The 25,734-nt window shown below is 36.7% G+C and overlaps 1 protein-coding gene across 2 annotated transcripts in view; it reads right to left on the reverse strand.

Annotated features, from left to right (window-relative positions):
* EMCN (endomucin) overlaps positions 1-25,734 on the reverse strand; it is a 95,455-nt gene that overhangs the window by 39,950 nt on the left and 29,771 nt on the right. For both annotated transcript variants that reach the window (XM_059922486.1, XM_059922485.1), the window contains exons 2-4: positions 21,046-21,171; positions 19,360-19,437; positions 6,881-6,991 (exon numbers count right to left, since the gene is read on the reverse strand). In XM_059922486.1, coding sequence (XP_059778469.1) covers positions 6,881-6,991; positions 19,360-19,437; positions 21,046-21,171 — 315 coding nt within the window. The remainder of the gene's footprint in view (positions 1-6,880; positions 6,992-19,359; positions 19,438-21,045; positions 21,172-25,734) is intronic.

Here is a 25,734-nt window from a genome sequence, read left to right on the forward strand (position 1 = left end):
TACAGTGTGAACTATACCTGCTTTCAAATCTGGTTATAGATATCTGAATGACTAAGTTTCCAGCAAGAAAAGCATCTATTTTGCTTTCTCCCCTCCATCTTCCTTTTACTTTTCTCTTCTCTCTTCAGAAACCATCAGGTATGCAAAGGAAATGAAAAGAGTCAGAGAGGATGCCACGTTTTTAAGCCACTGGCAGAAACAGGGAACTCAGGAAGAGGAGAAGATTTGTAATTTTACAACAGAGTTTTACGTCCAATTTTCCCACAGTTTAGATACTGGAGGATGGGGACTCCTGTGATTGACATTTCTTTGAATCACTCCTCAGTGCCCAGTGCGGTAGCCCTGCCAACAGACAATGGCAAATGCATGGATGTTGAAATCTAGGCGTAACAAGGGTAAATTCAGGACACAGTCTGGAGTGGGTTCAATGGTGACATCCCCCTCCCCCTGACTTCCTTGGAAAGATATGTGTACCTAGAACCGGTGAATGCAGCCTTATTCGAAAAAGGATCTTTGCCAGTGTAATTATGGATCTTGAGATGAAATCATTCCAGATTGGGGTGGGCCCAAAATCCCAAGAAAGTGTCTTTATAAAAAAAGAAGGCACAGACAGAAGAGGAGACACAGAGGGGAAGGCCGTATGTAGACACACAGGGAAAAAGACAATGTGAAGACAGAGGCAGAGATTAGAGGGATGTATCTACAAGCCAAGAAATGCAGAGAATTACTGGCAATTTCCAGAAGCTAGGGGGCATGTCAGGTCACCGATGCTCTCCAAAAGATTTTTAGTGAATAAATTAATTTACTAATTAATCCAAAGGGCCCTCGTTTCTTTATAAAGTCAGATCACTGAATTAATGAGGATTTCTATCTTAAAAATCCTAGTATTCTAGAAATGTGTCTTCTACAGGCAGAATAAAAGAATAAAAAAGGAGAAATACACACAACTTTAAGAGAATGGGAAACGATTAGAAATGTTTTGAGAACATGCTGTTTCTTTTTTTGCCAACCTAATCAGAGCCTTCTCTGGGAGCTTCCTCAAACTAACTGGGCAAGGGAGACTCTTTTTTTTTTTTTTTTTAAATTAATTAATTAATTAATTTTGGCTGTGTTGGGTCTTCGTTTCTGTGCAAGGGCTTTCTCTAGTTGCGGCAAGCGGGGGCCACTCTTCATCGCGGTGCGCGGGCCTCTCACTATCGCGGCCTCTCTTGTTGCGGAGCACAGGCTCCAGACGCGCAGGCTCAGTAGTTGTGGCTCACGGGCCTAGTTGCTCCGCGGCATGTGGGATCTTCCCGGACCAGGGCTCGAACCCGTGTTCCCTGCATTGGCAGGCAGATTCTCAACCACTGCGCTACTAGGGAAGCCCCGAGAACATGCTTTTTTGATCTACATTCCACCTTTCTAGGGAGTAAAGCAACAGACCTCGATAACTCTTCTCTACTCTAAATCAAGCCTGCATTTGAGATAATGTACCCACAGTACCTTTATCTGACAGTCACTCTCCGAGGACCCATTGCCCATATGTTTAAGAGGTGTTCAACCTTCCCCTGCCTATAGATTGTTTTGTTCTCCTTCTGTTTCTCTGTCTTGGCTCCACTAATTTTGAATGTTTGTGTGTGTGAGGGGTGGAGATGGAAAGGGAGCATTGCCCCGCTAACCAGGAATCTGGGCAGACTCTGGTCTCATTAGGCGCCGATGGAAACGTGTGCAAACTCATTATATCAAGTGGAGTCCATGCTTAGCAGGAAGCACCTTGAGGAACGAGAGAGATCTAGGGAGGATGGCTGCCCAAAGAATGAGTTTTATAACAACATTTCTAAAGGACTTAGTATAGAACTGGTTAATCAAATGGCAAATGCAAAGGGCAGCAGTAAGTACCCTTCTTTCATTACCTTGTTTTCCAGGGTGTTTCATTTTTCAAGAAATGGCTTTGTGGGTGTATTTTTTAAACTACTTGGAAGAAAGCCACTTCAGACTGTGTTTAGAAGCCAAATAAATACAGGAGTCTCCAGAACTGAGATGCAGAGGGCATTTTATTGCATGAATCAAGGCAGAATTAGGAATCTAAAGTGGCACATGGGATTGACCACAGACTTCTGTCTAAGTGCTAATTTTAATAAACCATGGTCCTTGAATGACATTTTCCACATCAAGCACTGCCTGGGTGGGTGTCAGTGCAAAGTACAAATTATTTGAGTTTAATCTTCAACTGCTGCACATTTTGCAGATGCATATTCACTTTTATTCTTGTTTGTCTTAGGGGCAGTCATATTATGAGATGGATGAGGCTTTGGTTTGCCAAAGGTACTTTTCAGGCATATATTGCCTACAAAATAGGTTCTACTCATCAGAGCCCAAAACACTACCACAAAAAAAATGTTCTTCTTATGAAGGAAAAATGACCCTCCTCTTTAAGGGTCTTTATGTGGTGACTAATTAAATAAAATTATTAGTTTACAATTATGGTGTGAAATTCGACTTTGTCTAGATAACCTTTTTTATGTCGTGCCTAAGACGATTACAATAAAAAAAGGGGGAGATGGAGGTTCTCGATGTGTTTCTAGACAACAGTGGGCCTTGGGTGGCCACAGTCCCCACTTGCTGTGTCATTCTACCTTAGAGGTCTCCCAAGAAGAGACTTGGAGACTGTGAGTCACCTGTAGCTGCTTGTTCTTAAGGACTATGGGTATGCCAACAGTACATCCAGTGTTTATAATGAACGGGATCTGATAAGGCTCTTACAGAAGATTGCTAGCTTTTCTACTCAGGATAGTTTGACTAAAAGTACAGATTACTTCCGGTCACAGAGGCCAGAATAAGGGAAGTCGTTGTTGTGAAGATACGTGTGGACTGGACCTGGAAAACTGTCAGGAACCAGGGGATCTCTCGGTCCTGCTACTCTCTCTGTCTCTCCTGAACAAATTAATCTTGCTCGCGGGGTCTCTCCATTTCCGCACATAGTCTCTCTCCATTCTTCTTCTACCAACTCTGCTTACTCATAATACCCGCTTCCTTATGCTGCAGGCATGCACACCAATCACCGTGGCTGTCTCAGACTCACTCTACTAAAACCTTGCTACTACAGTTCCCCTGACTTTCTGGTTTGTTTGGGTTTTCTAGTTCAGATTACCCAGAAGGGAATTTTATTGGCCTAGATCAACATTCTCTTTCTTTTTGTTTTTAAACAAATCTTTATTTGGAAACTCACCACTTAATGCACTCATTTTAAGTACACAACCCAATAATATTTAGTAAATTTATAGAGTTGTGTGACCATCACTATACTACAGTTATACAACCTTTTCTTCAACACAAAAAACTTCCTTGGGCCTTTCTGCAGTCAATCCCCAGGCCCATCTCCAGGTGTAGGCAGCCACTTACCTGCTTTCTGTCCCTATGAAAATATCCTTTCTGGATATTCCACAGAAATGGAATCATATAAGTTGCATTTTGAGAAAGACTTCTTTCACTGTATGATGTTTTTCAGATTCATGCTATTACAGAATGTATCAGTATTTTGTTCCTTTAAATTGCTGAATAGTATTCTATTATACGGATATCCCATGTTTTGGAATATTACAGATGCATTCCAAATGGAAAATCCAATGAGATATTCTATTTCGCCAGTTAATGGACATTTGGATTATTTTCAGTGTTTGACTATTATGAATCATGCTATTCTTAACACATTAACCACACCCTGTTTTGATTACTATAGCTTTAGAGTAAGTTTTGAAATTGGCTGTGTTCGAGTCTTCCAATCTTGTTCTTCTTTTTCAAAAGTGTTTTGACTATTCAAGGTCCTTTTCATTTCCATATATATTTTAGGATTGGCTTATCAATTTCTATGCAAAAAACCTGCTGGTATTCTAATAGGGATTGCACTGACTATTTTATCAATTATTGATCAACTTGGAAACAACCGCCGTCTTAAAGTATCAAGTCTTCCAATCCATAAACATGTAATGTTTGTTTGTTTATTTATTTATTTATTCTTTGCAATGTTAAATACGTATTTGAATTTTAATCGTGAGGTTATGCTAATGCCTTCGGTATCAATATGATAATGCAGTGTTTTTTTTCCTTCCCCCATTCTGTATTTGTATCTCCCCTTTTCACATTGAGAACACATCTATATGTTTTTTCAATCTTGTAGTACCAAGTATTTAGATTCGCTATATTCATTTCAATAAAACAAACTCATCAAGTGAATTTCAGGATTTCTTTGCAGTGTTTTTCTTTTCTCTCCCCCTCTTTATCTGTTCTACTGAGGAGGGTGTGCAGTTAAGACTACGTTGTTTAAAGTACTTGGATTCTTTTTGTTTCTTTTTGTGTGCTTTTTTAACAGTTTTATATATGGTTAGGTAAAGTGTTTCTGTTTGCATTTAATTTTTTCTATTTCTGTCTTTGTTGATAGTTACATACTTAGAAACAATTATATTTGTTATGAAAATTGACAGTAGATTATTACAGTATAAAACCTAAGGAAGCAAATGTTCAAAACATTCATCACTGGCTTTAAAAAATTTTTAAACATACAGCAGCAACACACTCACATTCTACTTTTCTTTCCCCCGCGATTCCATCTTTCTTGTGAACCCCTGAAATGGCTTTGTGTGGCTAAAGTCAGAATCAAAATGATGTCATTTTTGCATCTCACTAGCACTTTCCCACCGGCAGTAATGTTTTAAAATCTGATTTCTTTGCTCAAGTACCAGATGGAATTGTACTAATGAAAAATTTTCTTTTTTGATCCTTAGTGGGCTTGTCTGAATCACTAAAACTAACAAGTGGTCTTTTCACATAATACTAAAATAAATGTATTATTTAAATTGTGTGTGCATTACATTAAAAAGGCATAAATTGCCTTCCCCTCCCTGCTCTGCTGTGTCTGGCCTGCTGGCTCACACCTGCCACATCTCCCAGATGTGCTCTGATACCAGGCTCCACATTGTGAATGTCCAGAGCATGTGATCAGAATAGGCTCAGCTCTGCTTTAGCTTTGGGGGTCCCTTAGTTCTTTTGCTCCTCTTGCCTGGAAACTGACCCCATGATGTGTCCTTTTTAGGGTCCCAGACACCCACTAGAGCCCCTCCAGGTGATGTTCCAGGTACCACTGACTAGCTTTACTTAATTCAGTTATACTCATATGACTATCTGCCTTAAGACAAAAGAACCCAGGGAGGTGGCAGCATGCAATAAAGAAAAGAACACAGGACAAGGAATCAGATATGCCAAGTTGTTAATTCTGGTACTCACTAGCCCTACTGATGGGGAAAAATCTTTCTTGATAATTCACTCCATTACCTCATTAGATCACTGGCTTATGATAAAAGGCTATAACTCAGGGACAGCCAGATGGAAGAGATGCACAGGACAAGGTATGGAGAAAGGGTGTGGAGCTTCCATGTCCTCTCCTAGTGCACCACCCTCCTCAAATCTTCACCTGTTCACCAACTCAGAAATTTCCATTTAGATATTTAATTTCTCACAGAAGTGTTTTATAGTTCAGTGTACAAATCTTGCATTTCTATTGTTAAATTTACTCTTAAATACTTTATTCTTTCTGATGCTATTACGAATGGAATTATTTCCTTATTTTTTGGATTGCCATTGCTAACATAAAGAAATATGATTTATTTGTGCATATCTTGTATCCTCTGGTATAGAATACTCTTTATTAGTTCTAGTAGCTTTATTGTGAAATGTTTGGGTTTTCTACATAGATAATGATGCAGTCTACTGAGAGAAACACATTTATTTCCTCCTTTCCAATCTGGATGAACGATTCTATCTGTCCCTTTCTTTCTATCTATCTATCTATCTATCTATCTATCTATCTATCTATTTACCTATCTATCTATCAGCTTATTGCACTGTCTAGAACCTCTAGTTATAATTTTGAATAGAATTGGTGAGAGTGGAATCTTTGTTTTGTTCCAGATCTTAAGAGGAAAGTATTAAGTCTTTCACTCTTAAGTATGATGTTTGCTGTATGTTTTTCATAGATATCCTTTACCAGTTTGAGGAAGTTCCATTATATTTATATTTAATTGAGTTTTAATTATGAGTGGGTGTTATATTTTGTCAAATACTTTTTCTGCATTTACTGAGTCTACTAATATGGTGTATTACATTACTTGATTTTCATATGTTAAACTAACCTTGCATTCCTGGACAAATTCCATTTGTTCATGCTTTATATCACTTTTCATATGTTACAGATTTTTTTTTAATATTTTATTAAGGATATTTGTATCTGTGTTCATGAAGGATATTGGTCTGTAGCTTTCTTTATTTGTGTTTTCTTTTCATTCATTTCTATCTTTGGTGTTAGGGTAATACTGGTCTCAGATAATTATCTGTGCGATATTTCCTCTACATCATGAAAGAGTTTGAGAAGAATTAGTATTACTTCTTTTGTGAATATTTTGATAGAATTCACACTTGATGCCATCCTGCTTGGAGTTTTCTCCATGGGCCCATTTTAAATTTCTAATGCAGAATCTTAAATTGCTTTAGGTCTTTTCAGTCTTCCTATCTTCTTGAGGCAGTTTTAGCAATTTGTTTCTAAGAATTTTTCCATTTCATCAAAGTTGTCTAATTTTTTGGCCAAGCTCACCTTTTTGTGCCAGGTGATATCATAGATTATTGCTCAGGCTTGGACTGATCCTCCTTGGCATCCACTCATTTGTGGCTATGGAGGGATAGAGTATCACTGTACAAAGCAAAGTCGCTAAATGGTTGTCCCATTTGGTAGAGACTAAGAGAGAATATAAGTAAGGCATTGTTCTTTGGTAGCTGTGGGCTGGAAAACATTCTGAGTTTAGTTCTATCCAATATACTAGTTTAACATTTCAGCACAAATTGTTGTACTTACTCTTGGATTGGGAACTTTGTAATGTTGAAATAGCATTTGGAAGTGGAAGACTTGTCACTGTTTCTCTTGTAGTGATGAACTCAGTCTTCGTGACACCTTTGGCTGTAGATCCTAATTATGTAAAAAAGAATGAGTAGCCATCAGGGGTGTAAACAATCACTAGATCATATCATTAATATTAATATAAACATCCAGTTACAACTTGAAGATTAGTTAAAGTCTTCTGATCAAGATATAGAAATCCAGTGTTTTGATGTCTGTCTTTTGTTGAATCAGTTAACTACATTTTTAAAAGTGGAGGGACATTAGACTCTCCTACATGTCTGATATAGGTTATTTCACTTGATCATACCAGTAATTCTATTAATTAAGTAGCAATTATGATCATAATTTTACGTGATTCTGAAAAGTTATATAATTTTCCCACAGTCACAGAGAGCCAAACCTTTCTGATGTAAAACTTAGTTGCTCAGCTACCCTAGAAAGGGGGTGGTAAGGCAGTAGTAGTAGTTGAAAGTGGTAGTATGATTCCCATGCTATCTAGGAGAGAATTTTCAGGTAGGTGGAATAGCAGGGAGGAGAGAGATAACAAGAAGTAAACAGAATAAACTTTTAATTATATTTAGTTCATTTTTGGGGGGCAAAAAGGAAATTCAGCAACAAAGAAAAAATAAGCTGAGTTTTCAAAAATAGCATTGGAATAAGATTACTTTAAATAATCTATATTTGCACAAATATTATAAAACAAAATGATTGATGACCTTCAGTCTTTTCAAAGTCTATCATGGGGAACATTGAGTTGGTAAAGATAGGCATTCTGGTTAGTGCACGCTTAGTGTTAGCTAGATACGATGTTGGCTGGAGATGGGGAGAAGACAGTTTAATAGACTCCTATCACAAAGAGGTCTGGAAGCCTGAACTGCTGGTGCCTTCCAGAAGTGCCAATCAGCTTTCATTCTATGGCAATAAGCATCTATAGTGTAATGCAAATTCTTAGTGCACTTGAGAGATTCATGCTGGAGAAGTTTAGAGTTTGCAGGAAGACCTCATAGACAGTGGGTAAATATGTCTTCAGGCAAAAAGCCTTTAGAAATTGGTATGCTAAAGAAAGTGAATAAATTTGAATATAGGCTATAGGATTAACACTGCATATAAGAAAGTATGAGTGAAAATGGGTCACCAACTTCAGAGGAATCTTGAAGTAATAAATTGAGAGGGGAATATTTGAGGAAGAAAAGAAATGTCTTATTATATAAGGAAAGCAGAAGTTGATCTTTGTAATAGTATGGAAGTGGGAAAGGTACAGAAACTCAACACTTGAGGACGGAGGAATGTGGGGATAAAGATCTTGCTTCTCACTGGAACTCCAAGAACATATGCTTTGAAAACACCAGAACAGGAGTTCTTCTTCAGAAATCTTCAGAGAAGAATTCTTCTGCTGAGCTAAAATTGGAAACCATGAAAAAGCTATCCTGATGGCCTAAAGAATTCCCTCATATAAAGCAGACTCAACAGTCTCGGTGATGGGAAAAAATAGAATGTATAGCTAAGGAATATGTGAGGAGCTGCCAGTTTACGAAAATACAAAGAGAAAAGGAGAATAATGGAGTAGCTGGGGGTACAATCCCAAAAATTTTATTTAGAGAGTTGCTTATTATTAATGTGGAATATACTTCACAGATGAGAATAGAATTAGAGCCCACACTCAATTCAGGACAGGTTGTCAATTACACATGTCAATTAGGCCATGGAAGGAGACAGGAATGTTTTGAAAGTGATCCAAATATTTAGAAATATCCCTGGTGGACTATGAAAATAGAATAGAATGAAAGATGTATTGAATGAAAAGTGAATAGAATGAAAAATGTGGAGACTAATGCTGCCACAGGCATAAACTTTCAAATTTTACTGGTGTACTAAATATTTCAAATCCTAATCTCAGAAGAAAAGAAAATGGGTAACCTACATTTATTAAAATATGAGAATCATAGTCTTATATTAACATCTTCTTGGGAAAATGTTCCCAATTGCACTTCAGGTTCACAGGTAGTAGATTCTGGACTTCTGCCAAGAAGTGATTGACACCTCAGAGCAAAAGGAAACCAATCTCAAAGCTGTTCTTTAAACTTATATGGTTTGCTCTCTTTCAGTTTTTCTGTCTGGCCATTTTCCCCCAGAAAACACTATATATCAGCTGTGGTCTACAGGTGTGACTCACACTGTAAGTCTAGGTAATAATATATGCATCAGATTTGACAAACATTATTTTGCTTGAGCAATACTAATTTAAATCACAGCATCAAGAGAATAGTGGCTTTACCTTTAGGACTTGTGTTTTTGAAATTTATGTTAAGCCTTAGAATTTGATACAGGTGGAATGCATGAAAGACAAAATATGAGGAATTTTTAAACCATATTTAACTTGGAATAAAGAATCAAACACAAGAGATGCTGGAGAAAGTCTCATCAATACCAGAGTGTAAATGCAGAGAAGAGACTTTGACTCCAAACACAGCCCTAAGTTAGAACCATTGGCTAGAACTAAGCAGAATGAATGTGAGGAATATGGGCTGTTTTATAATTTGTCTTGGTATTTTCAATGTGAGATTCATGTTGTATGTTTTGAGAGATTAAATGTTTGGAAGTAAGCAACAAATGTGAACATTAATTATATTAGGAATTTAAGGTGTGTTTACAACAGACTGACTTGAAAGGGAGGATTTATGGAGTTAAATTGCGCAGCCAAAGGGATTAAGCAGTTTTATTCCTTTGAAGTTACATAATTTGACTGACAGTATTGTTTTGTCCAATATACATAACAAAAGCTCCTTGTGTGGTCACTTTGTCTTCAGAAATAGAATATGGGATAAATGACTTTTTGACAAAATCAACATTTACTAAAACATATGCTATAGAATACTAGTACTTTGGTATGTTACTTTGTTTATGTTACAAAACACTTTTATAGTCAAATTATTTGGAGCTGCATAGATTTTGACTATAAAAAAACTTTTATAGTCAAATTATTTGGAGCTGCATAGATTTTGAAGTCAACATTTACCAAAACATATACTATAGAATACTAGTACTTTGGTATGTTATTTTGTTTATGTTAAAAAACACTTTTATAGTCAAATTATTTGGAGCTGCATAGATTCTGAAAAAACATCAAATGAATGTCTTTGTGTTAGGATTACTGAGAATTTTTACAGATGTTATTGTGCATTGTAAAAGCCTCGGAGGGTAGTATTTTCTAAAACACTTGCCCAGGTAGTTCCATTTTCAGGGATCATTTTATGGGCTAGTGCTTCATAGAAATTATGTACCCATAACAATGAGGGTAGTCTGGGGTAAAATTAATTAATATCCTGATTCATTTAAGTGACTTCTGAGGTAATATTAAAGAGCCCATAGAAAGACTGTGAAGGGCCTAAATGTTTATACCAATGATCCTAGGAAGATGTGTCAAAGCAGTGGCAAAGAATGGAAAAGAAGCCTCTTGAGGTTTTGCTCAGATTCTTCTGAACGCCTCCACTGGAGTGAAAAGGAATACCTCAGAATGTAAATAAGTTAAAAGGGAAAAAGATGTGAAGGAATGTCAGCCAGATACCTGAACAATTCAAAGAGAACTAAGACGTCGTTCCCTCCAGTACTCACTCCTGAGGAAGAGGAGCTCAGATCATGCAACCAGACTATCCCGGTGTCCCCAGAGATTCTGGAGAAGCACAAAATGGTGCTGGTGAAGGAATGTATGTAAAGTAGGACTATAGCTTTCAGTGGGAGACAAGAAGAGGGGAAAGTTTTATTTCTATATAGATTTAAATTTCCTTTTTCTTTTCCATATTATTTAGAGGGTAAATTAAGGTAGGCATTAAGGGTCCCTTGGAACTGTGTGTTTAGCAATGTCCTACCTCTTGCAAAACCATCAAGCACCATGTAGTATGACCCCAGGAAAGTAGGCCAGAGCAGACTACTGAGAGCTCCCTGCTGTTTAGGCCTGGCCTAATAAGGTGTTTAGGTGTCTCCAGATCTATCAATTTTCTAACCCAATTTACCAAGGTAAGCTCATATAGGAACTTGGGACTGATCCTAGGTCATGAATAAACTTATATCTGTATTTAGAGTGGCTTTTTGCATTATATATCCCCCAAATCAAGTGGGTTGAGGTATTTGGTGACCTCGGAGCAATGTAGTAATTTTTTAATCCCTTCGTTCTTTCTTAGAGACTTCACTAACAAATAGATGTTGACTTTCTATTTCCTTAAAATCTATTTTAACAGTGTTTCTTGGAGCCAGAGCAAATATTGGTAGGAGCTTCTTCTTTATTTTCTCGTATCAATTGATCCTATTTACCCATAAGTTCTAACATATGAAAAATCAGCAACAGTGCTTATGGGGACATTAAAAGCTTCTCAAACATTTGAGCTGCCCCTTTGGAAAACTGTAATTAACAATTACAGATGAGGTTATTCCCAGCTTAGGTGGGGGGTGAAAAAGAATTGCTTTGTTTGTTTTCCAGTTGTAGAACACATTCATTACTTATTTTACTATGAATAGAATTTAGCTAAGCAGAATAATGACTTATTTCAGTAAATTGTAACTGTACTACTAAAGCCCTAAGGGTTCAGTAGGGAAGCCTCACAGGCTTGGTGGTAAGAGAGAGAAATGGCTAGCAGTCCGCCCTGCACATACAACCACACTGCTTCAAACTGGGCGGTTCAACTTCTATTTGTCTGATATATTCACATTTTGGACTTTCGCAAAAGATTTTATGAGGAAACGTTTCTGCTAATTACAAACAATTTTAGACAACAACTAATTGAATTAATAATGAGGGTCCTAAAATCAGACATTGTCTGACCACACTGAAGGTAAGATGAACAACATCAGAGTAGGCAGAAATAAGAAGATCTTGTGTTATTGTGAAGTTCATGTGCTAATAATGTTTCTATACTATGCTCAAGAATATCACCTTTCACTTGGACTTATTTACTCTTTTTTTAAACACAATGCTAGCAAATTGGTTGTGTGTGTTTATGTATGTGTGTATGTGTTTTCCACTTAAAGGAGCAACCTAAAACAAATAACCATTCATAGCAGGCTGGCGATCTCACCCAAAGTATAGCCTAAAAGCAGGGAAAGAACCAGAACATGCACCAAAAAGGGAAAAGAAAGGCAAAAAGTTACAGAATTCTGTGACTATTTTGTGTAGGAAGGAAAAGTGCTATATAAGCACTGTTAAAACCTGAGGGGCTCACTATTTAATAGTGAAGTCTAAATAGTTGAGATTAAAATAGTAATATTTACTCATTAAGTAATAGTTGATTATGAATTAGTTCAATAGAGACAAAAATTTTAAATTAAAGAGCCAACTTTCAAATTCTAAATTGTTATTATGAATTTTGTGCTTTTTTTGTTAAGTCATTTAAGCTCTCTGAAACTCAGTTTTTCGGTTTTTAAACAATTTAAAAATAATCTTTAAAAAATGATAATATATCCTGAGGTGTGGGCAAGATGATGCAGTAGGAAGACCCTGAGCTAACTCTGCCCACAGGTCCAGCGAAATTACAACTATTTACAGGACAACTATCTATGAAAGTGACCTGAAGACTAGCAGAAAAGATTTCCCACAACTAAAGATACAAAGAAGGAACCACAACAAGACGGGTAGGAGGGGTAGAGATGTAGTATAGTCAAGACCCACACCCACAGATAGGTGACACACAGATGGGAGGATTATCACAATTCCAGAGGTTCTCCCCAAGGAGCGAGGGGTCTGAATTCTACATTGGGACCTGCTACCTGCATGTCCTACACTCCCAGGAAAATGAGTGCCCAGAACATCTGGCTTTGAAGGCCAGCAGGGCTTGTGTAATGGGAGAGCCAGAGGGCTATAGGAAACAGAGACTCCACTCTTAAAGGGCTCACGCAAAGTTTCACATGCTCCGAGTTCCAGTACAGAGGCAGTAATTTGAAAGGAGCCTGCGTCAGATTCATTTGCTGATCTTGGAGAGCCTCACAGAGAGACAGGAAGCAACGCTGATTCCCCTTGGGAACATAGATGCTGGCAGCAAACATTCTGGGGAGCTTGTTCTACCACGAGGATGCTGGTGCCGACAAGCACAATTTTGGAAACCTCCCTCCAGCCTTGAAGTGCCAGGGGCTTACCCACCCACCAGCAGGCAGGCACCGGTCCCTAGAGATCTGGGGCTCTGCAAGCAGCTGCTCCGGGTCCCAACCCCACCTGCCAACAGGCTGTCACCAGCCCTGGGACTCCCCAGGTTCCACAGCAGCCACCCTGGGACCTGGTCCTATCTACCAGCAGGCAGGCACCTGCTCCGGGACCTGCTGGGTCACACAGCCAGCCATGCCAGATCCTGGCCCTACTTACCAGTGGGCTGGTAGTCGCCGCATGAGTTACAGCTTGGCAGCCAACTGGCCTGGGGGCCACCCCTGCCTACCAGTGTGCCCACAGTAGTTGGTTCCACCACAAGAGAAGGGCCCACACAGTCAACATAGGGGGCACCCCTAGAGCATACAGCTCTGGTGACCAGAAGGATATGGGCTGCTGAGCCCCATAGGATGTCTCCTACATAAGGCCACTTCTCAAAGATTGGAAAACATAACCAACCTACATAATACGTAGAAATAAATGTATAGAGATAGGCAAAAGGAAGAGACAAAGGAATATGTTCCAAATGAAGGAACAAGACAAAACCCAAGAAGAAGAACTAAGTGAAGTGGAGATAAGTAATCTACATGATAAAGAGGTCAAGGTAATCATCATGAAAATGCTCAGTGAACTTGGGAGAAGAATGAATGATCACGTTGAGAAGTTAATAGAGAGTTGGAAAATATAAAAAAGAATCAAATGGAGCTGAAGAATACAATAACTGAAATAAAAAATACACTAGAAGGAATCAACAGGAGATTAGATGATACAGAGGAACGATCAGTGAACTGGAGACTGAGTAGTGAAAAATCACCCAAGCTGAACAAAAAAGAAAAAAAGAATTTTAAAAGATGGGGACAGTTTAAGAGACCTCTGGGATAAGATCAAACATACTAACATTCACATTATAAGGGGTCCTAGAAGGAGAAAAAAGAGAGAAAGAAGCAGAGAACATATTTGAAGAAATAATAGCTGAAAACTCCCCTAACCTGGGAAAGGAAACATGCATCTATTTCTGGAAAGTACAGAGAGTTCCAAACAAGATGAACCTAAAGTGGTTTACAGCAATAAACATTATAATTAAAATGACAAATATTAAAGATAAGAAGAGAATCTTAAAAGCACCAAGAGAAAAGCAACTAGTTACATACAAGAGAACTCCCATAAGACTATGAGCTGAATTTTCAGCAGAATCTTTGTAAGCCAGAAGGGAGTGGCATGATATATTCAAGGTAATGATAGGAAAAAACCTACAACCAAGAATAATCTAACTGGAAAACATATCATTCAGATTTGAAGAAGAGATAAAGAGTTTTACAGGCAAGCAAAGGCTAAAAGAGTTCAGCACCACTAAACCAGCTCTACAAGAAGTGTTAAAGGGATTTCCCTAAGTGAAATAGAAAAGACCGCAACTAGAAATATGAAAATTATGAAAGTAGAAATCTCATTGGTAAAAGCAAACATACAGTAAATGTAGTAGATCAACCACATAAAGCTAGTAGGAAAGTTAAAAGACAAGGCAGCAAAATCATCTATATCAACAATAAGTATTTAAGGGATACCTAAAACAAAAAGATGTAAAAGTTGATGTCAAAAACATTAAACATATATATAGAGAGAGAAAGAGAGAGAGAATTATATATAAACCTCATGATAATCACAAACCAAAAATCTATAATAGAGACACACAAAAAAGAGAAAGAAATCCAAACATAACACTAAAGATTGTCATCAAATCGTAAGGGAATAGAGCAAAAGAAGAAGAAAGGAACAGAAAAGAAGTACAAAACAACCAGAAAACAATTAACAAAATGAAAATAAATACATACCTATCAATAATTACCTTAAATGTAAGTGAATTAACTGTTCCAGTCAAAAGACATAGAGTGGCACAGATTAAAAAAACAAAACAAAACGAAAAACAAGACCCATATATACACTGCCTACAGGAGGCTCACTTCAGATCTAAAGACACACATAGACTGAAAGTGAGAGGATGGAAAAAGGTATTCCATGCAAATGAAAATGAAAAGAAAGCTGGGGTAGCAGTACTCATAACAGACAATTTAGACTTTATTTTTTTTAATTTATTTTTAAAAAACCACTTTATTGAGGTAAGATTGCTCAAAGTGCATTAAACACTTCATACATTAGACACATTTTTATGATGGTATATTTTAGAGCTACTTACTTCTTTTTAAATCCATGTATTATAATTTATTTAACCAAACCACTGTAGGTGGGCTGTTGAGCTTAATTGAATTAACAAACAAATCAAGCTGAGCAATGTGCAATATTGCCCATTCAGGCTGGAGTTGCAAAAATGAAATATTTTTCTCCCTTTCATCTAAGTCTACACAGCTCTGGCCCCCACATTTTAGCAATTGAAAAAGTAATTAATTCTGACTGTTGGTCAGAAAAATGCACCTTCCAGAGCATTCTAGGAAGTCAGGCAGAGGGCAGCTTGCCAGGACACAGCCCTTCCAGTGGGAGTAGCATTCTGAACTCTTGAACGTAAACTGCTGGCAGTATTTACTCCACTTTGAGTTACTCAAAACAGACTTTAAAATAAGACTGCAACAAGAGATGCAGAAAGACATTACATAATGATCAAGGGATCAAGCCACAAGATCAGATAATTGTAAATATACATGCACCCAACATAAGAGCACCTACATATATAAGGCAAATATTAGCAAAAACAAAGGGAGAATTGACAATAACACAATAATAGTAGAAGACTTTAACACCCCAGTTGCATCAACTACCAAAACTGAGTCAAGAAGAAATAGAAAATCTGAAAAGGCCTATACCAAGTAAAGAGATTGAATTAGTAATCAAAAGCTTTCCACAAAGAAAATCCCAGGATAAGATTTTTCACTGGTACCTTCTACCAAAAATTTAAAGAATATTTACCATCAATTGTTTACAAATTTTTCCAAAAATTAGTAGAGAAGAAAACACTTCACAGTTCATCCTGTGGGGTTAGTATTAACCTGATACCAAAATCAGACAAAGACAACAGAAGAAAACTATAAACTTATATCTCTTATGAATACAGACATGAAAATTCTTAACAAAATAACTGATAACAAATCTAGCAACATATAAAAGGCATTATATACCATCACCAGGTGGGATTTACCACAGGAATGCAAGATTGGTCCCACATATGAAAATCAATGTCATATACCATATTAATAAAATAAGGGATTAAAAACCACATAATAATCTTAATACACTAAGAATGGCATTTAACAAAATCTAACACTTTTGCATGATGAAAACACTCAGCAAACTAGTAATATAAGAGGACTTCCTCAACCTGATTAAGGGCATCTCTGAAAAACCTACAATAATATCATACTTAATGGTGACATACTGAAAGCATTCCCCTAAAATTAGAAACAAGAAAAGGATGCCCTCTCTCACCACTTCTATTCAATATTGAACTGGAAGTTCTAGTCAGGGCAAATAGGCAAGAAAATAAAAGGCATCCATATTGGAAAGGAGGAATTAAAACTATCTCCATTTGCAGATAAATCTTATATATAGAAAATACTAAGGAATACACACACCACACACACACACAACTTGAACCAATAAATGAGTTCAACAAGGTGGAAGGATATAATATCAATATATGAAAATAAATTGTATTTCTATACAGTAGCAATGAACAATCCAAAAACAAAATTGAGGAAAATGATTCCATTTACAGTAGCAATAAAATGAATAAAATATTAGGAATAAATTGAACAAAAGAAGTAAAAGTCTTCTGCACTGAAAACTATAAATATTATCAAAGGAAATTAAAGAAGACCTAAATAAAGGCATCCTGTATTCATGATTTGGAAGACTCACAGCTGTGAAGATGGCAGTACTTCCCAAATTGATCTATAGATTCAATGCAATCCCTACCACAATCCCAGCTGACTTTTTGCAGAAAGTTAGGACAAGTTTATCCTAAAATTCATATGGAAATTCAAGTGACCCAGAATAGTCAAAACAATCTAGAAAAAGAAGAAAAAGTTGGAGGAGTCATACTTCCCAATTTCAAAACTTAATGCAAAGCTATGATAACCAAGACTGTATGATTCTGGCATAAGAATAGATATGTAGATAAATGGATTAGAATTGAAAGTCCAGGAGTAAAAACATACCTTTATGGCCAACTGACTTTTATCAAGGGTGCTACCATAATTCAAGTGGGAAAAGAATAGTCTTCTCAACAAATGGTGTTAGGACAACTGGATGACTACATGCAAAGGAATGAAGCTGGACATCTACCTCACACTATATCAAAGACTTTAAAAGCTCAAAGTATAAACTTCTTAGAAAAAAACATTGGTCTAAATCTTTGTGATCTTGAGTTGAGCAAGTATTTCTCTGATTTGATCCACTGCACAAACTACTAAAGGAAACCAGAATATGTCACCCCAAAATATGCATCTTTGATATAAAATTATTTTAAACTGAATGCAATTAAGAAGTAGCAAATGCATAAAAATATCTCCCTTTTCTGCCTAAAGGCAGGATATAAATTTTCCTTTTACTGGAGCCAGACTCATCAGTGCAGGGAAGGCAGCAGAGGAATCAGCAAACAAACTTTACTTTGTTAGTTTCCTTCCGTATATTGATCTTCCCTTAGTTTGCTGCCTTGGAAGCCTAAACTGCTTTCCTTTGCCCTGTCTTTATTTTTTTTTTTTACAAATTTATTATTTGTTGTTGAAGATGCTATGTAAACTGAAATTCTGTGCCACAACTTTGATTTACTCTTTAAGTTTTTCAAGTGATATGCATTACATGTGTCAACAAACTGTTTTTCTCTTGTTAGTCTTTTTGTTCACAATTCCCATCTGAAAACCTAGGATAGGTAGAGGCAAAGTTTTGCCTCCTTCACATGACAAAAGAAAATGCAAGTAAATTTTACCTTATCAAAATTAGAGATTTTAGTGCTTCAAACACACCTTAAAGAAAATTAAAAGACAGCCTACAGAACGGGAGAAAATATGTGCAAATTATCTATCCAATAAGGGTCTAGTCCTTAAAATATATTAAATAAAAATTCTTACAACTCAACAATAATAAGAGAAATAGCCCAATTTTTTATGGGCAATAATTTGAATAGACATTTCTCCGAAGAAGATATACAAATGGTCTATAAGCACCTATAAAGATGCTCAACATTATTAGTCCTTAGGAAAACGTGAATCAAGACCACAGTGAGATACCATTTCACCCTCACTAGAATGGCTATGACAAAAAAGAAAGACAACTAGTATTGGCTAGAAAATGAAGAATAGGTACCCTTATACCTTTCTGGTGGGAATGTAATATAGTGAAGCTGCTTTGGAAATCAGTTCCTCAAAAAGTTAAACATAGAGTTACCATGTGACTCCACAATTCCACTTCAAGGTATTCACTGTTGACCTGAAGCCAATGGACTGACAGATATTTCTCCAGCAAAGATGCATTTATTTGGGATCAGAAGAGAACTGCAATTCAGGGTCTGCAACCATGGCAAGTCACGTGTAAGTTCCCACATGGCAAGGGAAGAAGAACATTTTTATAGAGGGGAAAAGGAAGTGGGGAGGGCGATAGTAAACAAAGAGTCCCTGGCTTTTCATTGATTGAGTCCTTGCCAGGAAAGAAGAGAGTCTCTGCTTCCTGCTGGGCTCTGCTATTGTCTCAGGGTGTGAGAGCTCCCTCTTCTGGCCCATCAACTCTATTTAAAATACTGAGGTTTTTGTTCATTGATTTTTGACAATACCCAAGAGAAATGAAAACACATGGTCACACAAAAACATGTACATAATTGTTCTTAGCATCATTATTTACAATAGGCAAAAAGTAGAAACAACCCAAATGTCCATCAACTAGTAAACAGATAAACAAAATGTGGTCTATCTACACAATGAAATATCATTCAGTGATAGAGAAGAATAAACTACAGATACATGTTATAGCATGGATGAATCTAAGAACATTATGCTAAGTGAAAGAAGCCAGACACAAACGATCATATATCATATGATTACATTTATATGAAATTTCTAGAATAGGTAAATCTATAGAAACAGAAAGTAGTGGTTGCCAGGGGTTAGGGGAAGGGTGGAATGGGGAGTGATTGGTAATAGATGTAGGGTTTCTTTTGGGGGTGATGAAAATGTCCCAGATGTTTGCAGAAGCTTGTGAATATACTAAAACCCACTTAACTGAATACTTTAAAAGGGTGACTATTATGGTATGGTATGTGATGATATACATAAAAGAAAAATGGTGGCAAAACAGATACATTACTCACCTTCACCACTAACTGCTGTGGTTACTGAAGACAGTGTTGACAGCAGAGATGTTTCTAAGGGTTCCTTGCTGGTAGCTCCTAGATAGATGACATTATTATTAATTACAATTTCATCTCACCTGTCATGGAGTAAAGAAAAGGAAGTCAAATCTGAAGGTGAATTAAAATCCTTCTATAGATACTGGGTAAAACTTTGTCTATCTTTATTTTTCCATTTTCCAGCTTCTTTTGTCCAAGGTAAGGAATGTCAGTACTGAATGCTTGGGTGGCCTGATAAACACACACACACACACACACACACACACACACACACACACAGACACACACACTTTTGTATGAGAGGTCCCAAAAGCAAATTTCTACTGCAGATTGTTACTTAGGTCTCTTTAAAAGTGAATTATTTAAAATCATTTTATTTTTCCCAGTGGGAAAAATTACCTGGTCAATAGGACCTAGGAGTAATGTGCCTTTTTTTCCCAAAATAAGATTTCATTTTGTTGATTTAGTTGTGGCTTTGAAACTTCCAATAAACATAAATAATAAAGGAACTTGCAAACTCCTGTAATTAATTAATTTTTTTCATTTATGAAACAATTAATTGATTTCGCACTCTGTACAAAGCCCTCTCCTAGGCTTCTGAGGGCAGTATCTAACCCTTAGTCCCCTCTTTTTTCCCATGCCCCTCCTCCCACTCCCTGCAGTTGCCGCATGCTCCGACTGGCCCTTAGTCATCTTTTTAATCTTTGTCATATGAAGAATAATTCCCGGCATAGAGTGGGCATGTAGTAAATGTTGTTTCAGATAAGATGGCACTCATACAGGACAGGGGGACCAACAAAAGGATAAAGATCTGCTTTAAATAGTGAACACACTTACTGATTTGCTACTCATGGTAGCATTCCCTTTTCTCTTAAAACATGTTAGAATGTCCTTTTGTGATTAGGGCAAGGATTCTATTTTTACTATGTGACATTTATAAAATCTTGGTTCTTATATATACACATGCTGTGTTTGAGGGAGGAGATATTTGGCTCTGCACAGTTTACCTAATACTTTATTTTTTTATATCTTTATTGGAGTATAATTGATTTACAATGTTGTGTTTAGTTTCTGCTGTACAACAAAGTGAATCAGCTATATGTATACATATATCCCCATATCCCCTCCCTCATGAGCCTCCCTCCCGCCTTCCCTATCCCACCCCTCTAAATTGTCACAAAGCACCAAGCTGATCTCCCTGTGCTATGCAAACAAAGCAACTGACAAAGGAAGCAACTGACAAAGAATTAATCTCCAAAATATACAAGCAGCTCTGTTATTAATACAGTTTCACCTTGTAAGCTGTGCTGCTTAAGTGGGGAACTGGAATATTTACAAAGATATTTTTTATGACTGAGAAATGACAATTTTTTCTTCTCTAAAAATAAACTTTGTATATGTAACCATCACAATAGGATCATTCCCAAACAGGAAGTGACCCAAAGCGATATCATCAAAGAAGCCCACTGTGATCTCATGGTTCTGTATCCAACCCAAAATAACACGAGTTTCAAAATAGTGAAATAACCTAGACCTTCATAACACAGATATAAGATTCCCAAATTACTTTCCTATGATTAGTTTATATGGGTGCTACTAATTTAATTTGTTAAAGTTAAAGTAAATTTCATGAAGAGTTAATCCTACCTTTAGTAGATATTTCAACTGTTGATTTCTCTGCAACATTTGGTGATGACGTTGTGTCTGATGTTGGTACAGATGGTTTTGTTGCAGAAGTTGATGATAATACAGGAGTGGTTGTATCTTTGACTTCTGAAAAAAGTAAATTGTGTTAAAGCAGCTGCATTAAAATTTACATTTATTTTGCCAGTCAACAGCCTAGTATATTTAAACAAAGTAAACTGTATGTATATTACTGCATCAGGTATGGTTTTGGAATTAATTTTCTAATTGTAATGAATTCAGCCTTGATTTCAGTATTCATTCACTAACTCCATCTGCTTCTCACCAATGGCGTGAATTTTTAAGATGGTTGGCAGAAGCAGTCTGTGGTTCTGAAACAAAATAATAGCTGACAAAACTAGTGAGGAATAAATGTATGAGTTTGAAACTTAACAATATTTTTAATCCAACTAAACTAACATTGTCTGATGAAATAATTAAATAGGCACTCTCTGGGCAGTGGATATTTTACTGAATGTTTTAGAGCATGTTAAAGTTACTAAATACTAAAATCTCAGTATTAGTGCACCTCTTTTTGGTACATAGCATTTCTCTCTCTCGCTTTCCATATACTACATATATATTCTAAAGAGACAATAAATTTTAAAGAAATTCAACAATTGCAACAAGCCTACATTCTTGGGGATAGAGCCACCATAAATCTGACTTTTCAAATGACTTATTTCTCTCAAAGGCACAGAAGTGAAGACAATACATTGTTATGTATATTATATATTTATTTTTAATAATTATTTTTTGGCAATAGAAAGCCAATATCTTACAATAATTCTTAAAACTTCCATTGCAATATTATTTTTTTAAAGTGAAGTATGTAGGATTTAATTCTCAGTGATCTATGGAAAAATTTGTTTCATATAATATTATTGTAACTTATTGGCATTTATATACTTTTTTAATCCTGCATTTGTTGGACTTGTCTCTGTATACTTACTGTTATGTTGCAGGTCAAAAAACAGCAAACAAATGTTTACAAAGGATGTGGAAAAAATATTCCTGTTCATGGAAAGCACTATTTTTATGTTGTTACTTTGTATACAGAACAGTTGACCCTTGAACAACTTGGGGGTTAGGGACGTCTACCTTCCATGCGATAGAAAATCCAAGTATAACTTATACGTGGCCCTTCCTATCCGAGGTTTCTCTGCATCTAAAGATTCAACCAACTTCAGACTGTAGCACTGTAGTATTTACTATTGAAAAAAATCTGCGTATAAGTGGACCCACGCAGTACAAACTCATGTTGTTTAAGGGTCAGTTGTATACAGAGTCAGTACAACAGGTAGTTGAGAGGATGGACTTTGAATAACAAAGACTCATGTTCAAATCCCAGTCAAACTGAGTATGTCATTACAGTAATTGTATGTCATTCGTATGACTTCTCAAATTTAAATTTCATCCAAAATTTTCCTCTTTGAATCTGAGAAAAAAAACCAAAAATCTTTCAAGTCATTGAAAAGCAATATTTGAGACGTCATGAGATAGAGTGTACTTCCTGTTTTATTTTATAGATTTGAGGGGCTTGGGAGTGTTAGTGCTTAGCGCTGACTTTGTTTACAGACACCTCACAGAAATTGCTTGATGTATGCAGCACATACCGATGTTTTCCGCACATACAGGAATGACAGAACTGCTTTTTCACGGGCTTTACCAAAATCAAGTCAAAAGCTTTTTTCACCTCTGAAGAAACACTTCACACCCTTGGTCTTACTCCCATGCCCTCCTCCCCCCCAATACTCAGCAGAGAAGAGGAACACAGTGTGTATGAGGTTACCTTTTCTCTATTAGTCATTTTGTTCTCACTATTTTTCTTTCTGTCCTAGAGTCCATGATGTAACACTAATTTCTAAGTTTAAATTGAGACTGAAGAAGAAGTTATTTGAAGAGGCATATACCCCATAGACTGGAAATTTCACCGGTAAATAACTTGAATGATCTCTGCTGACTTGCTAAATAGCAACAACCTTAATTTCTGAGTATAATCAACAACTCCAGAGATATTTTTCATATTTCTTTCCTCCCTCCCTTACTTTTTTCTTTCCTTTTTTGCTTCCACACATACTTATTGGGAAACTAATATGAAAAGCATGATTAGATACTGCAAAAGACTCTATGTTGTACCACATAGTATCACCCTTGAGTAGCTTTTAATCTGGTAGGGAACATAATGCCTATACACAATAAATAATAAAGAATATTCTGTATGAGTTGTGTAGACCAGTGTTTTTCAAACTTCAGATTATGATACAATTAAAGAGTAATTTAAGTCTATTTAATACATTGCAGCCAGAGCTTTTTTTTCCAAATGAAAGAGAAAAGAGGCAATATTAGATTAATATTGCAAATAATGAGGGTAAGTATTGTTTCATGAAGCTTTTGTTTAGCATTGTGTGTGTGTGTGTGTGTGTTTGAGAATGAAATGTGTGTCAATGCAAAATGTATTTCTTACTGTGATTCCAGCTAAAAATGTGAAAACTGTGGGACAAGAAAAAATTGGGGCAAGAATTTATAAGATAAAAAATGACCACCCTGCTGGCATGAGCAAGGAATATTCCATGAGAGAGTTGACATAGGAGCTGGAGCTTGAAGAGTGAGTAATATGGTGACACAGGAAGAGGAAAGAGCATGAGTAAAGGTCTGAAGTGGGGGAGTGAGAGGTATTTGAGGGCACTGCAAAGAGCTCTGTTTGGCTGGATTGCTGTGTGCTACGACAGGACATGGTGGATGTGTCTGGTAAAATTCTGGAGACCAGATTGTAAAGGACTTTGAACACCAAGCCAGAGACTTGGGACTTTATCTACGAGTCTGTGGGGAGCCATGGGAAGTGACCAAATGGAAATTCAACCGTAGGAAACACGATGGGGAAATAAGTGGGGCAGAGAATGAGAAGATACCAGTTGAACAGAATTGAAAGCCGCCATTTTTATGTTCACCAATGTGGTCGGCCCTCTTGAAGTCATCATGCGAGATCAGTGAGTTCTCATCCATACAATGACTTGAGGCAAACTACAACAAGACACATTTCTAGCTACTTATGTGGTAAGATTGAGATGTGCTGTAAGGCTTCTCCTCCTCACCGTCCTTCTACACATTTGGCCACGGATTTCCCTGAGTAAAACCTTAATCCATTAGCACTCATCAATGTCTCCATTACTAGTTCTTCAGATTGTTCAACAGAGAGTATTCCCTCTTTTAGCAAGGACTGACAAACAACCCCTAAGAATACTGAGCGTCACTATGTGCCAGGTAGCATGTGAGTACTTTCCATGGATTATATCATTTAATTCTAAGACCCTACAATGTTCATACTCTTAGATCACCATTTTACAGATGAGGATCAAAAATGGTAAGCAACTTGTCCATATTATACACTAGGAAGTAATACAGTTGGAATTTGAATCCAGACACCTTTGACTCCAGAGAAGATACCCTGAACCATCACGCATCTGGCCATGGGAAGGTGGCTCCATGCCAAGCCACATACCCCCGCTCCACCTGCTTTCTGCCTGTGACGGAGGGTGATATTAAAAATGTGGAAGGGACTAGACCCACCGATGTTTTACTGCTACGTGCCTAGGATGAGGAAACAAAATGCCTCACAGTTTGTTTTTTTTTAATAACAGGCATTCATACTGTCATGTACATATACATGTGTACATATAAACACACATATAAAATGTTTCCATATTAGACTGAAAGCTTTTAAATATTTCCAATCTTTTAAAATTATTTTTAATTGAAAAATAAAAATAGAGATTTATTGAGATTTTAAAAATTCTGCAAATAGAAACTTTCTCTCCTCATACGGTGGAAAAGAATTATTCCCTTTAACTACCACTGTTGAAGGTTTTATTGACCAGGATTCAAGTAACCATCAGTTATGCTTTTACTGTATTATCTGTAAATCTCTTCTAGGTCTGATTTGATCTCATAATAAACCATTGAGGAAAATGGTTAATTCTGAAGTGTCTTCTCTTCATAGGACACTGTGAGGTAGCATATTCCCTCTCTTTATCTCCAAAGTGATTAAAGAATAATTTAACAAGGAGACCTGTGCTTCACAGCTTTGCTTGTGCCAAACCAGATAGCGCTGCTCTCGGGAGAAACAGATGGCATTTCATCCTGACTCTACCCTATATCCATACCCTCCAACTGAGAGAGCACAAGGGATGCCATAGCACCAGTTTCCTACACTATGAAAGGATGAAGCATTATTGGGATTTTAATAAAATAACTATTTTAATTATAAAAATCATAAGCACTTTGAGAATTCAGTTTATGGCTAGAAACCAAGATTCATACTTTCTCCTGTTTTCAAATGATCAAGTCATCGACTCCAATCTTCTCAGACATGCTTTGTAATTACATTTAGAGGTAACTCACAAATAGTCTCTAAGAGTTAGAATTTCATCCATCCTCATAAGGAGCAATTGCTACTCCTGCTATCTTTTTCCCTACCAATTCTGTTTCTAAAGTCCACTGAAAATCCACTACTAAAGAAGATTGATCTTGCTTCTTCTAGATCAACACAAACACTGAATGACAGTAACTTAGAATTCTAGAACTTGAGATCTGGAAAGAACTTTTCAAAAAGATCTTAATGGAATAGAAGCCCTACATTTTACAGCTTAAAAA

Source organism: Balaenoptera ricei, chromosome 5, assembly GCF_028023285.1.
Source record: "Balaenoptera ricei isolate mBalRic1 chromosome 5, mBalRic1.hap2, whole genome shotgun sequence".
In the NCBI taxonomy this organism is placed as follows: Eukaryota; Metazoa; Chordata; class Mammalia; order Artiodactyla; family Balaenopteridae; genus Balaenoptera; species Balaenoptera ricei.